This window comes from Dromiciops gliroides, chromosome 1 (genome assembly GCF_019393635.1).
Source record: "Dromiciops gliroides isolate mDroGli1 chromosome 1, mDroGli1.pri, whole genome shotgun sequence".
In the NCBI taxonomy this organism is placed as follows: Eukaryota; Metazoa; Chordata; class Mammalia; order Microbiotheria; family Microbiotheriidae; genus Dromiciops; species Dromiciops gliroides.
The window spans coordinates 654,484,154-654,499,064 of NC_057861.1; the positions used below are offsets into that span (position 1 = coordinate 654,484,154).

Sequence of the window (14,911 nt, forward strand, 5' to 3'; positions counted from 1 at the left end):
CTTTTATCTCACAAAAATTTTGAAAAATTACACTAGAAACATGTGTACCTCGAGGCACTAGGACACCTCCCAGACAAAGTGGAAAAATTTACAAGTTAACCTTTAAATAATAACTGAGTTTCATTTAAGATCATTTGAAAAATCATGAAATTATATTTGTTAATAATTAGTATGTAGTGAAGTTATATTTTTGAACCAACTATTCACTATATGTGTGAACTGGTTGGTGTTCACTGCATATGAAAGTCCAGAATGTAATTATTCTCACATGAAAGATCAATAGAATGTCCTGATACTTATTAGGATATGAGAAAAATAACAATAACCTAGCCATAAGCTATAATTTGTAAAATTTACTGTTTGAGAAAAAGTTTCTTTTCCTTTGCTGATATTTAATCTGTTGATATTCTAAGTTTTGATTTCAGGTGTAAGTACCTGATCTGTCATAAGGCCACTAGTCCTTCATTCAAGGGAAATGCCATGTGCTCCTGTGGTCTGAGGACTGTTAGAGGTGGATTTGGTCTCTGGGAAAGTCAAGAGAATGACCTTGCAAAGGTAAAGGTAGGATTCTCTTGACCAAGTTTCCCCATCTTGGTAATAAACAAAGAATTGTCCCACCTACATATATCTGAGCCTGGATCTGGTACCCTGCAGCTCATAATGAGCCTTTCTGTGTGATTGGCTGTTGATTGTGACTCATACCTTAAATCAGACAGGACTAAGAAACAGTATTGGTACTGCTATGTTTCTAAGGGCAACTATATAATGATGGCTCATTTTTTTATTGTAATAAACATGAGATAAACTCCACTGGTGACTTTTGATTGAATAATTTATGCTAGCGTAGTACTACTATAGTGAGGAATCATTTTAAATTTCACTTGAATTACAAATAATAGAGAGTATGAGGGCTTACAATTAATAGTGTATTTGGTTTATAGGATATTGATACTATAATCCTTTCATTATGTTAATATATGTTATATAAAGATATGTATTAATATAACCATAATATCTTCCTGAGGGGGGAATGAATTAGAATCATATAGATAAAGATGAATGAAGATGAATATAAAAGTTTTTGAAATTTTTGAAATTAAATGGAGCGCACAGTTTTTTTTAATATATTTTTTTGTTTTTACTTTTTTTTCCAGGGCAATGAGGTTTAAGTGACTTGCCCAGGGTCACACAGCTAGTAAATGTCAAGTGTCTGAGGCCAGATTTGAACTCAGGTCCTCCTGAATCCAGGGCTGGTGTTTTATCCACTGCACCACCTAGCTGCCCCAAAGGTTTGCACAATTTTGAGGAGCAAGATACATGACTTTCATGGAATATACATTGACCTATTTTTATGTAGGACTGAAATTCCCTGAAATATCAGGTGCAGATTCTTGATTTAATGTTCTATAGTTCACCATCTCAACTAGTTACTAAATTATCTTAAGGGGGGCAGGTAGGTGGTGCAATGAATAAACACTGGCTCTGGATTCAGAAGGACCTGAGTTCAAATCTGGTCTCAGACATTTGACACTTACTAGCTGTGTGACCCTGGGCAAGTCATTTAACTCTCATTGCCCTGAAAAAAAAATTAAGATCTGTTTTGTAAAAAAGTTAAAGCAGAACTCCCTACGAATGTCTGTAAGTGATTAGCCTTTCTATGGGGACTAACCTTCAGAGCTGCCTTCAACTGAGACCTACCCAGGGACCACATGAATACCTGAGACATCTGAAACTCAACTGGAGATTAAATGGACATTGAGGTGGGCTATTATGTACAACGGTACTTTTCTCATGTGTTGTTCTCCTTGTAAAACTAGCTTACCAAAGAGCTCTACTCCCAGTGGATTTTTCTCAATGTGCCATCTAACCATCTATTTGTTATTAAGCACCTACTTCTGTCTAACCATCTCAACATGCAGATGGACAGAAAGTACCTTCTGTTGGGCCATTTGCAACAGTCAGTCAACACTGGTAATAATCGAGCCTCTCATAGAAGGCTTTGTATGAAAATGTTCTAACCTGTCATTATTGATTTCCTTTGTCCCAGTACTAATTAAATTTTGGTGGATGCTGATTGTGCCTAATTATATCAGCCTGGTCTATAGATGATGATTCAATGAAGAGATGGCTCTATGGAATCAGAGGGGGAAATGTGAAATTGCTGTATTATTAATTATTGATAGATTAATAATTAAGAGGTATTGTTTAGTTTTAATCAGTGGAATCAGTACATATGAATTATTTTTATTTAAAAGACAGTTTGACTATTTTACATTAGAGTCTATAAGATGTTTTGGCTTCTTGATAAGTTAACTTCTCCATTTCTTAGGGCTACATCTCAGCCTCATTGATTCAGCAAAGTCATAAGATGTTCTGCCTGACCATAAGTCTAGCATGGGAGCATTCTGGTATAGGTAGTTGCTGACATACAACTTTGCAGAATTTTCAGAGCTTGTTGATTGACTCTTTGTTTTTTCCTTCCCATGGACTTTGGCAACCCCTCTATTTGTAAGTCAGTATGATTATGTGAAATATAAACCTACTCTTACTTCTAATATAGAACAGTCACAGTTAAGATAACTAGACTTTATATAACCAACCATATAAAAAGTTTCTCCCACTGTCAGGTGTATTCCTAGCCACAGAGGAGCTCTGGGACCTCACTTATTGGAAACTGTCAGCCTTGCTAATAAATGATCATGCTCAGAAACTTTGTGCCTCAGTTTTTCTTCATCTCAGATTTTTATAACAACAATGTGTGGTTGGGGAAAATGAGGGGGAGACCACTATCTTTCAAAGTATCTCATTCTTCTTTTTAAAGTTCTCGATTGTTAGGAAAGTTTTTCTTTATATCAGACATAAATTTGTCTTTTTTTTTGACTCATGCCCATTGCTTCTAATGCTGCAAACAAGTTTTGCAAATGAAACTATTCTTTCTTCCATGTGACAGCCTTTTCCTTACTTGAAGAAAGCGATGTCCCCATTAAGTCATCTTCTTTTCCTGCAAAATAGTTAGAGTTTATGAACCTGATGTTTATATGGCCCAGACTTGCTCTTCTGCTCTTCTGCTTACTGTCTTTTGAATGTTCTCTAGGTTATCCATGTCTTTCTTCAAATATGATACTAAGAACTAAATGTAACATTACAGATGTTGTCTGATCAGGACAGAGTATGGTAGGATCAATATGTCCTTAAACCTGTAAACCATGTCATAAAATTTTTAAAAAGTTGATATCTTTTGTTTTTATATCATCTTCATTTACTAATGTATCTCTGCCACCCAGAATTCTTTTAATAAAGAATAAAAAACAAGAAAAAAAGCAGTTCAGTAAGGTCAATCAGCTAATTAATCAAATCTTATTGTTGTTCCTTAGTTCCCATATCTTTTCTTTCAGTATAAGCTTTATTATTTTGTAATAGGGATTTGAGGACTGCCTGACATCCTTGGATTTGTAGGTCAGTAGGAAAAGTATTGCCTGCTCTGTCCTAGGAGCACTTTGGGGTTATTGGCATCTTTCAGTGAGAAGGCAGTGTTGAGTCATTCCCTGAAGTTCTAAAGGGACATGTGATCCAAAGACAAGAGAGACTGAAAGGAAGGAATGAATACTTCTAGAAAAGGTCAGAAGTAGCACTAGGAGACAGCACTGGCCAATTCAGTTAGCCTCTGTTTCTCTTCTAATTTTAGCTGTATTTATTTTGTTTGTGCAAAACCTTTCTAATTTATATAATCAAAATTGTCCATTTTGCCTTCTGTGATCCTCACTATTTCTTGTTTCATTGTGAATTCTTCCCTTATCAATAGATCTACCAGGAAATTTTTTTGTTCCTTTAATTTGTTTATGATGTCACCATTAGTATCTAAGTTATATATTAGTTTGGAACTTACCTTTGTATATGGTGTGAAGTGTTAGTCTATATTTAGTTTCTATTAGACTGCTTTCTAGTTTCCCCAAGAGTTTTTGGGAAGTTCTTCCCCCAAGTGCTAGAACCTTTGGGTTTATCAGACATGAAGTTACTGTGCTTGTTTCTTTATATTATGTACCCAAACTATTTCACTGAACAATCTATTTCTTACCAATTACCAAATTGTTAGTATGGCAATGAATAGGTGAACTAATTTAAGTAGTATCTTAATTATATTGACTTGACCTACTAATGAGCAGTTAATATTTTGCCAAATTATTTAGATCTATCTTTAGTTGTATGAAGAATGTTTTGAGGGGGCAGCTAGGGAAGATGGGGGCAGCTAGGTGGTGCAGTAGAGAAAGCACTGGCCCTGAATTCAGGAGGACCTGAGTTCAAATGTGGCCTCAGACACTTGATACCTACTAGTTATATGACCTTACTTAACCCTCATTACCCCTCCCCCCCAAGAATGTTTTGAAATACTATTCACGTAGTTACTGTAACAGTCAGTAAACATTTATTATATGACTACCTACTATGTGCAAAGCACAATGCTAAACTCTGAGCACATGAAGAAAGGTAGAAGAGAGCCCCTGCTTTCAAGGAACTCAAAATCTAATAGAGGAGACAATGTATAAATAAGCTACATGTAGGTAAATTAGAAATAGATGGACAGCTCTAGAATAAAGAGAAATTGGGAGATTCTAAAATAGGAAGAAAAGAATGAGAGAAATCCTTTTTTGGAAAGGGTGCAGAAAAGAAACTAATAAAAACCTATTTTATTGATGAAAGTGTTTAGACATAAAAATTTATCCCTAATTACTGCTTTGGTTGCATGCCCCAAATTTTCATTTGTTGTCTCCTTGTTGTTATTTACTTTAATGAAGTTATTGATTTTTTTTTTTTTAGTGAGGCAATTGGGGTTAAGTGACTTGCCCAGGGTCACACAGCTAGTAAGTGTTAAGTGTCTGAGGCCGGATTTGAACTCAGGTACTCCTGACTCCAGGGCCGGTGCTCTATCCACTGCGCCACCTAGCCGCCCCGAAGTTATTGATTTTTAAAAATGATTTGTTCTTTGACCCACACATTCCTTAAGATTGTCATCTACTTTCCAATTATTTTTTAATCTTTGCTTCAAAGGCCCTTTATTTAATATAATTTTTATTGCATTATGGTACACAAAATATGCTTAATATTTCTGCTTATCTGCATTTGTTCATGAGGTTTTTATGCCTCAGTAATGTGGCCACTGTTTATGAAGGTATCATACATAACTGAGCTATGTGTGCTCCTTTCTGTTTCCATTTTAATACTTTTCTGAAATTCTGTTCAGATTCTTCATTTCTTTTTTGTTTGTTAGTTTTATATAGGTCTGTGAGTGGTAAATTGAGGTCTCCCAACCAATATAGTTTTACTGTGTATTTCTCCCTATAACTCATTTAACTTTTCTTTAAGAATTTATATGCAATGACATTTGTTGCCTGTATGTTTTGTATTGATAGGAATTCTTCTTTTATAGTACTTTTTTCAGCAAGGTTGTTTTCCTGTTTATCTCTTTGAACTGGGCATATTTTCACTCTTGCTATGTCTTGGGATTATGAACTGTGTGATAGATAGCCCTGCTGTCTTTCAGACTGCACCTGAAACATCATGTTAGGTTCTTTTCTCGACATTCAAGGCAGGATATTGATAAACCGGATAGCTTCCAGTTGGATAATTTGAATGGTAAAGGACTCAGTGTCTTCCTGTGTGAGGATCAATTAGAATAACTATGTGTTATTTAGCCTGGAGAAAAACCATTTGAGACATAATAGTTTGGTTTATTCCCAAGTATTTAAAGAGCTTTTTATGTTTAATGGAGATTATCCCCCCCCACCCCCCCCCACCCCAGGATGCTACTAAGAAGAGTAGGTAGAATTTTTAGTGAAACAAACTTACACTTAATGTAAAGGAATATTTCCTAATAATTAGAACTTTTGAAAAGCGTGATTTTTGGATTGCTTTGGAAGGTAGTGGGTCTTCCTCATTGGTAGTCTCTACACAAAGGCTGGATGACTACTTGTTAGTCATATTGTTGAGCTATGACTTCTTCAGATATGGATTGCACCAGGTTATCACTAAGGTCCCTTTCCAACTCTGAAATCTTTTGAAAATACATCATTAAATATTTCTTGGACAAGAAAAGTCAAGTTTAACTCATATACATCCCAAGTATTGAGTTGTCTTCTCTAAAGTATTAAATGGTCTATAGAATAGTCCTCAGTATGGGAGGTACAGGAGCTATAGTTGATTTATGAATTAGAATTGCAGCGGAGGAGGCAACATGAATTGTTTGTGAGCTACATCATTATGGGGAGTACTCACTGAAGTGAATACTATGGAGCTATTCAAGAATGCTGTTCCACAAAGTTATATACTGGAAATGCATTCTTTTGAACAAACAATAAGTAAAACAAACAAACCCTCCAAATAAAAAAGTATGGTACCACCTTTTTGTTTGTTCATAATTAACTTGAATTAATATTAAATGAAACAGAAAATTGCCATTCATATTAGCTGAAGTTTTTCAGCACTGTCATAGAGGCTGTCATTTGCAAAGTCCAAGAAGAAAGATTCCCTGTCCATAGTGAGGTTCTTTAGATGCTCCTGTTTTCGCATGACAGTGTGTTTCTGAAGTTATTCGGTCTAGATCTAGAGGATATCTTTGAGAAAAGCTTGCCAAACCCCCATTTATAGAGGAGGAAGCTGAAGTCTAAAGAGGTCATGATTAGGTGATGGTGGTACAAGGGGTAAGTAGCAGAGGTGGGATTTGGATCCTGGTCTTCCTCTCTCATCAGGATGTGAGCTCAGTGCCTTTGGTCCTTTTTTACTACACCATCAAATCCTGAAATAATAGAGCCTCTTCGTTGAGATCCACAGTCACTCCAAAGATACTGGCCTAGCAGTTGATCCTACTCATTACTGATATAGTACTTATTTGTATATAATTTGTAGCTCCCATACATTGTAATCTCTGAAGAGGATGTTTTCCCTTTTTCATTTGTATACACAGAATGCAATAGTATCTTTAATGTACTAAAATATTATTGAATTATTGATATTCTTTTATAGTTCTCTTCATATTATTTCTCCCTGATTTATCAGCATGTTATTTGACTAAATAAAAGGCCTTTGATGGGTACCGATTTTTGTGTGTGTGTTTGTATGTAGTTTATACAGGAAAGGATTATTTATTCTTTATATATGATAAGATTCATTAATAAATATGAATGGGGTCAGATTTTTTTTGGGGAGGGAGAGATCATGTGTGGCTTGTTCCATCCTTAAACTTTTTGCTTAGTCATTAAATTCTATTTTCTGTTTAGCTAATTTGGGTATTTTATATTTTTATAGGTATTTATACTTTAAACAATTTTTAAATTTTATTAGGATGTAATTAAGTACAATTATCCTTATTTTTTGTTTCCTCTGCATTTGGTATGAATATTCCATGTTATTTTTTTTATCTTGGTCCTTTGTTTTTCCTCTTTTGATAAATTAGAATAAAATCATTTGTGTATTCTGTTAGTCATTTAGAAATAACCTCTTTATAAGTTCACTAGTCTTTTTACTTTTTGCTGTTATTTCTGTCTAGCTTTTGGTTTCAAAGTGTCTTCTTAATTAGTATTATTAGTTTATATGTGTTTTTTAAAAAAAAATTCCACGTTCAAACTATTTCTTTTTTTTTCTTTTTTTTTTTTTTTTGCCGGGGCAATGGGGGTTTAAGTGACTTGCCCAGGGTCACACAGCTAGTAAGTGTCAAGTGTCTGAGGCCGGATTTGAGCTCAGGTACTCCTGAATCCAGGGCTGGTGCTTTATCCACTGCGCCACCTAGCCGCCCCCCAAACTATTTCTTTTCTTCTTTTTGTTACCATAATGTTCAGATGTATAAATTTCCCTCCCTGAACTGATTGAGTTGTATCCCATAAATTTTGGTCTAGTTTCTCACAATCATTATTCTTTAAAAATATAATTATAGTCTGTTTTTATTTGTTTTTGATTAATTAATTATTTCTTCTCTGCTTATACCTGTACTTTAAAAAATTCCCTTATTTCATTTTCATTGTTTTGGTTTGTGAATGATATTTTGAATAATCATGCGTTGAGTAAGACTATGTGTTTCATATGCCCCAGAAGTTAAGAGCTTTTGTAATTGTGCTGTCTGAGCTGAAAAGTAGTCTTAGAGTCTCTGTAATCATCACCATAGTTTATCAAATCAGTTTTTCTGAATTTTCTCTTCAGATTCATACTTTGCTTTTTTTGTTTGATTTGTCATGTTCTGAAAAGGTGCTTTAAAGTTATGTATAATTATTGTCTTTGTATATAAATCTTTTAGCTTTTAGTTTTTCCTTCAAAAAAGAGTTAGTTAAAGCAGATCAGATGCTCTATATTTTGGTGCATATTTAATATTAATTTGTTATATGATGTGATGCCTTTAATTATATTATTCTCTTCTTTTGTTGTCTCTTTGATAGGTTCTGTTTTATTGTTTTCTTATTTGAAGTTGTGATTACAACTACTACTTTTGTGGGCTCAGCTGATTGAGAGTCAGTTGTGTCCGCTCTTCTCATTTTAATTGTGTGCTTGTTTACTGGTTTAGTGTGGCTTCTTCTTGGCTGAAAATCGATGAGTTTTGTTTTCTAATCTATCATATGTCCCGCCATTTATGGTTGAATTCAAGATTATAATTAATTATAATTATAATTAAAATCTTTTTCCTCCATCAAATCCTGTCACAAGACCTTGTTGAATATTGACACACTTAATTTATTTGGCATTAGTAAGAGGGAAAGGAGGGGGGACATATTAGCATTTATTAAGCACTTACTTTTGTGCAAGCACTTTACAAATATTATCTCATTGACCCACACACAACCCTGGGAGTTAGATGCTGTTATTATCTTCATTTTACATTGCGGAAACTGAGGCAGACAGAGATGGAGTGACTTGCCCGGGGTCATACAGTAGTTAGTAGGTGTCTTGATGCTGGTTTGAACTCAGATCATTTGACTACAAGACACAGACCTCTGTCCACTAAGTCACTTAGCTGTCTCTTGTTAAATTACCTTAAACAATATCAGTAGCAGGTATTGCCTTTTTTTAGCTTGTAAAAGTTTATTCCTTTCTATACAAACATAGATTCCTCTCATGTCATCAGGTGTATTTCTAAATGCTATTTATAATGATTTTAATGAATATTATTATAACAAAGGAAGTCAGATTTCAGATGTTTATTGAAGCACAGTGTGGTAGGTAGATCACTACACTTAGAATCATACAGTACATTGTTTACTACTGGTTTTGACACTAAAACTATGATTTTGAATTATGAAACTCAGTTTCCTGAAGTTTAAAAACTGACACAATGATACTTGTGCTGATTTGTTGGTAGGATAGTAATTTGTTCAAAAGTAAATATGATTATGAGATATTGTCATAATCTGCAGGGAAGTGAGTTTTTTAAACTTTATTATCCTATGGGAATAGGATCCAATAGGAAGATGAGGAAACTAGTAATAACATTGGCTTTATAAGTACTTTTCACTTTTTTTACTAGAGAGAATCAGGATCACAACAGGAAATAAATTCCCTTGTAGAAAAGAAAATTGCTGTGGATGAAGAAAATGTTTTCTTAAAGAAAGAATTGAGTGACTTACAGAAGAAATTTAAAGATCAAAGTCAAGAGCTTAAGGTATATTGACTTGTACATAGTTTATAGGATTGTAGCTTTGAAGTCCTTCTTTAAGCATTGTCAGCCTTTGTGGCACAGAAAGTGACAAGCTTAGAGGAAAAATTGCCTTAGGCCTTCCCTGTATCATAGAGGTTTCTTACACACAGAACTCTGGGAAAGCTGCTTTATAAGCTAAGAATCTAGCTTTATAACTTTCAAATAAATAGTTAATGATGGAAATGGAGCAAAGAAAGTAGGAGTGTGAAGATGTGGCTTCTTGTAATTAGATTCTGATGGGACTACATTATTAATTGAATAAAGCCCAGGTCTGGGAGGATATGTCTGTGTGGGTCTCAAAAATGAGCTGGGGACAGCATCAAAGGCAGATTGATCAATTAATGTGCTCTTTGCAAATGTGTGCTCATCAAAGCTGTCATCCAGTTAAAAATATGACCCTTCCACCTGCATGAAAAGAGGCCAATAAAAGTACACAGGTGACCTTGGCCATCAAATATAGAAAGCTGCTATGAGGGTAAAAACTGCACAGCTTATATTTGCTGATTAATTCTCACTTTGGTTGTGTTATGATTGTTTTGTTTTGTTTATTGGTCCTCATGGTACTGTCTGCAGAACGCTAAGGAGAGAGTACAGAAGAAGGAAGAGAAAAACATACTAATTATCAAAGAGCTGGAGAGGAAAATAAGGAATTAAGTGTACGCTGCACTGCACTGCTAAATGATCTGGAGAACCTGAGGAAGCAGGAAACACGGTGGAGAAAGAAAAACATGACATTGATTGCAAAATGAAGGTATGAGGTAGAAATGATGTTGGGTTCTTGTTTGAGATCTGACTTCTTTTAGGCAGTTTCATTACATGTTATTTCTTTAATAAGAAGTTATATATTCAAATCTACCAGCGGGGACTGACATTCATTTATATTCCTTCACTTAAGACCCACAGCTTTTTAAAAATTGATGTTGCAAAGCAGGAAACTGACTTCAAAATAAGTCATCCTAAAATGTAATCATTAAAAAATAAAAGCTGTTGCATTTCAAATAAAATATGGTTTGAAAAACATATGTAGAACCTTGTGTTTGACTTTTTCATTGTATATGTATAAATTCATAAATATGACTAGATTGCATTGGACTAGATAGGTTTAAGATGATACATTTCTTAGGTCCATTAAGATTCCCCATAACACCAAAGAGAACAAAAAAATCAGTGTAAGCATACAACAATTTTTTTAATCCTGCTCATTATAGTTCCTTTTTATCTTAAAAGTCTTCCATTCTTAGTGAGATACTGTGTAAAAAATTAAGTTAGTTATATCAAGTCTTTATAATATTCTCAGTTTTCTTTTCACATTATTAAAATTATATTTATTTCACTTATTCTTTATTTTCAATTTTGCATTTTCAAGTTCATATAAAATTATGTTTTAACAAAAATATAGTTAAAAGAGTCAATAAAATTAGTGTAAATTTGGGTATTTATTCTATGTTCAGGATGAAAATGTATATATTTACTCAAAGGGTATATTTAAAAAAAATAATCTTTCAATGTTTACAGAGAAAGGATACACATACACATACATATACCTAAACCATATACATATACTATGGCATAGCATATAGGTAGATTTAGGTTTACAGTAAGTCCAAGTTCTTGAATGTACTTGATCATTCTCTAAGAGCAAGGTTGAGTACTTAAGAAGGCATAACTCAGTTTATTATCAAGCCATGACTAAGGTATGGAGAGAATATAAAGAGTTGGAAATTATCATGTATTCTTGCTGTGTGCTTTTTCTTTATATCATTTATTAATACCTTCTTTGAGCAGAGAGCAGTGTCAAAAGTAACTATAAATAATTCTTTTGTACTTGACCTATGATTTCATTGGCATAGAGGATCTCCCTAAATGGACTTCTATTATTGCAGGTCTATACCTTCTCTGCAATTTGTCTTAGAAATTGCCTAGGACTCTGAGAGGGTTAAGTGACTTACCTCAGGTCACATAGCCAGTATATGTTAGAGGAAGGACTTGAACCCATTTCTTGACTCCATGGCCCACTCTCTATGCAACTTGTTGTGTCTGTTTTGTATTACATGACGATCATTAGATGATAAATTTGTCAGAAACTGCCATGTGAGGGCTGAGTGAAATGGTTGTCAGGAGAGAAGCATCATGGAAGAGTGGCACTCGAGTTTAAAGAATGGATAGGATTTAATAGGTACTAAAGAGAAGAATGGCTTTTGAGGCATAAGAAGTAGGATGAACATAAGTATAAAGGCAGTTGATCATAATGTATGTTTTTTGGTTTTTTATCCATTTTGTGGAAACAAAGGTGAGGTTTAGAGGGCAGAGAATAATTTAGTTTGGTGAAGCATAGAGTGGAGTAATATTAACTAAGACTGGAAAAGTAGGCTGCTGTTAGATGACAGGACCTTGAATACCAAGTGATCAAATTCAGCTTGCTTAGTAGACATTAGAGAGCTCTTAAAGTTTTTTTCAGAATAGTGATAGGAGGAGGTGGCTATTTAAAAGATTATTTAGTGGAACATTGAACTTGAATTTTATGAAGTAAAGTTTTTAAAGGTAGTCTTAAAGGAGTCTTTTGCAGTATTCTATGTGGGTAGTAATAAGGACATTAACAGGGGGTGAAAACAGTGGGGAGTAGAGAGGAGACATCAACGGAAGGTGATGCTGCTGCTAGTAATAATAATCATCATCATAGCCTCATCAGTGTCCATCCCATGTTTCTGTTGTGAGGAGGGAAAGGATTAGGTAACAACAAGGTAAGGAATGTCAGACAAGGAGATTCTATGATTGTTGATAGCACTATACTAGCCATAGAGGCCTTGCAATAAATAACCTTTAATCATTGCAAAATTTGTACTCTGGTGATACAAGAGATTGAGTAGGCAGCTCAGCCAATTTGATGAAATTACTCCTTAGAATCTAAGAAGTGGTGAAGCATGGGACTGCTTGACATGGAACGCAGCAATGCCACAAAGAGACAAGAAACCCTCAAAGAATACATGCTAATACTTTGCATGCTGGAAATGTTTCAAGGCAGATGGTGATGACCAGGAAGGTGGATACATGAAGAGGACTGAATGCTTGAAAACATTATTTACACAACATAAAGTTGTAGGGTATACAGTACAATATACCATACAGCATAAAAACCAAACTGGAAACAGGTGTCTACAAGTTATTTTGCAAAAGTTTCATTTGGCTTTGCTTTTTATCAGTGGTACACTCAACACTAAACCAAACAGCAACATATTTCTAGCCACAGAAGGGCAATTATTTTATCATCTTAGAGCCCAGATTAGATAAGGTAGAGGAACTACTAAAATTTGAAGAGAGAAAAGTTGGAGACCCTGAAGTTATTGAAAATCTCCGTTTAATGCTAATGCTAGAAATTATAAATAACTACATGGATGACAAAAATCGTACTGAGATTTTAAATGATTTTAAAAAGTTGTTAGGTGTATTTAGAATGGAATTCTCTAAAGATCTTTTTTTCAGATTGATGACATGAATCCATCTAGCAGATCAGTTTACAAAAACTAGCATCTGCTACAATTATCATGAATGAATGCATTCTTCTATAATATTTGACAGAAAATGAAAAAAAGGACATGCCCATAGTCGATTATGCAGTATACATTGCCTTGGTAAGAACCATGGAAGGAATGATGAAGCTGTAAAAGAATATCCCTAAGCACAAATGTCAAATATCAATACAGCAGAGCTATTAAACCAATACAGAAAGGTACTGGAAGATTGTATCAACATCTGCCTGTTACATGCAATGGAAAGCTTGAATTCCATATTACCCTATTAGATGTAACAAAATTAAACAGAGAAATCAGAAAAACAAAAACATGAACAATTTTAGATTAATCAACAATTAAAAAACAAAATTTAAAAATTAACTATAGTTAGCATTTATAGCATTTAAACTTAGGTCTTCTTGACTCTCTAAGTCCTATACTCTATGCACTGTGCTACTACTACCTGCCCTACATTAAGGTTTATATACAACAAAAGCAAAGAAGAAAACAAACAGTTACACATTAATCAAAAACTTTATTATAGAGGCTTGAAAGGAGAAAGGAAAAAAAAGAAAGGAATGAAGGAAGAAAAGCAGGAAGATGTGAAAGATTTCTAGAGGTCTGTAATCTCAAGAAGCCTAGTATGAGGAAGTTGTAAATCAGATCAAGTGAGAAAAAAATTTATAAATCATTAATATAATGATGGCAGAAGTTCCATCTAGGGAGGAACTAAAATCAGCTTTTCTGCAAAACTTGGAAAGTGGTAGCCCTGGGATTAGTTCCACGATTATTGTTATGATCACTGTTATTAATTATTATCAGTGTCATAAATTAATTACTAGTAAGGCCCTTCCTCCTATATAAAAGCCTAACAAAACCTTTTTTTTTAAACAGGAGGCATTACATGTTTATTATCAGAAGATGAGAAACATCCGTGACCTCATAATACAGGCCAATTATATGTTTATGTAGTTAGGTACACAGTATTCAAAACTTTAAAATCTAAAAGTGCATACAAGAAAATGATATATTGACTAAGGAGCAAAAAGAGTGTGCTTCCCATAAGGAAATGGGAAAAATATCTTGCCAGTTATAGACAAAGTCTATCTGATGCTTCTTGTCAGCAGTATCCTCAGTTCCAGATACATAGCAATGTACAACATTCAGTGAAGGAAAAATTATAAGAAAAAACTTTATTTGTGAACTAAGATTAGATGAAATCGCAATAAAAATTTAAGGGATATCTGAAGATCCTATAGTCATTAACAAAGTTCATTTATGGAATAGTAATGAAACAAATAGAAATAATGATGTTGATGGCTTGTGTGATTTTGAAAAGGAGAAAGGCACACTTAATTTTAAGAAGCTCTTTTTTAGTTTGATGGAAGAAATCTAACTAATCGATCAGCTATACTAAAAAAGAGTAACTCAACCAAGGGAATAATCTCCTTTAGTCATCATGAATGAATGCATTTTCCTATAGTAATTGACAGAAAGTATAAAAATATTTCAGAACCTACAAAGAACTGTGGATTTAAGGACATTATGTAGTCTTCCTAAGGAACACAGGATGAAAAGTAGAGCTATCTCAGAATATTCCTAGAAATAGGTATCAGATCCCACCATAACAGGAAGTCTTTCCTTAAAGTGGGGGTATCTAGATATTTTTATTTTAAAATTTTTTTTGCAGGGCAATGAGGGTTAAGTGACTTTCCCAGGGTCACACAGC

At 34.0% G+C, this 14,911-nt stretch overlaps 1 protein-coding gene across 1 annotated transcript in view; it reads left to right on the forward strand.

The window, feature by feature from the left end:
- CNTLN (centlein) overlaps window positions 1–14,911 on the forward strand; it is a 427,039-nt gene that overhangs the window by 98,570 nt on the left and 313,558 nt on the right. The window contains 4 exon segments of the mRNA XM_043979121.1: window positions 9,503–9,637; window positions 10,247–10,304; window positions 10,307–10,387; window positions 10,390–10,424. Coding sequence (XP_043835056.1) covers window positions 9,503–9,637; window positions 10,247–10,304; window positions 10,307–10,387; window positions 10,390–10,424 — 309 coding nt within the window.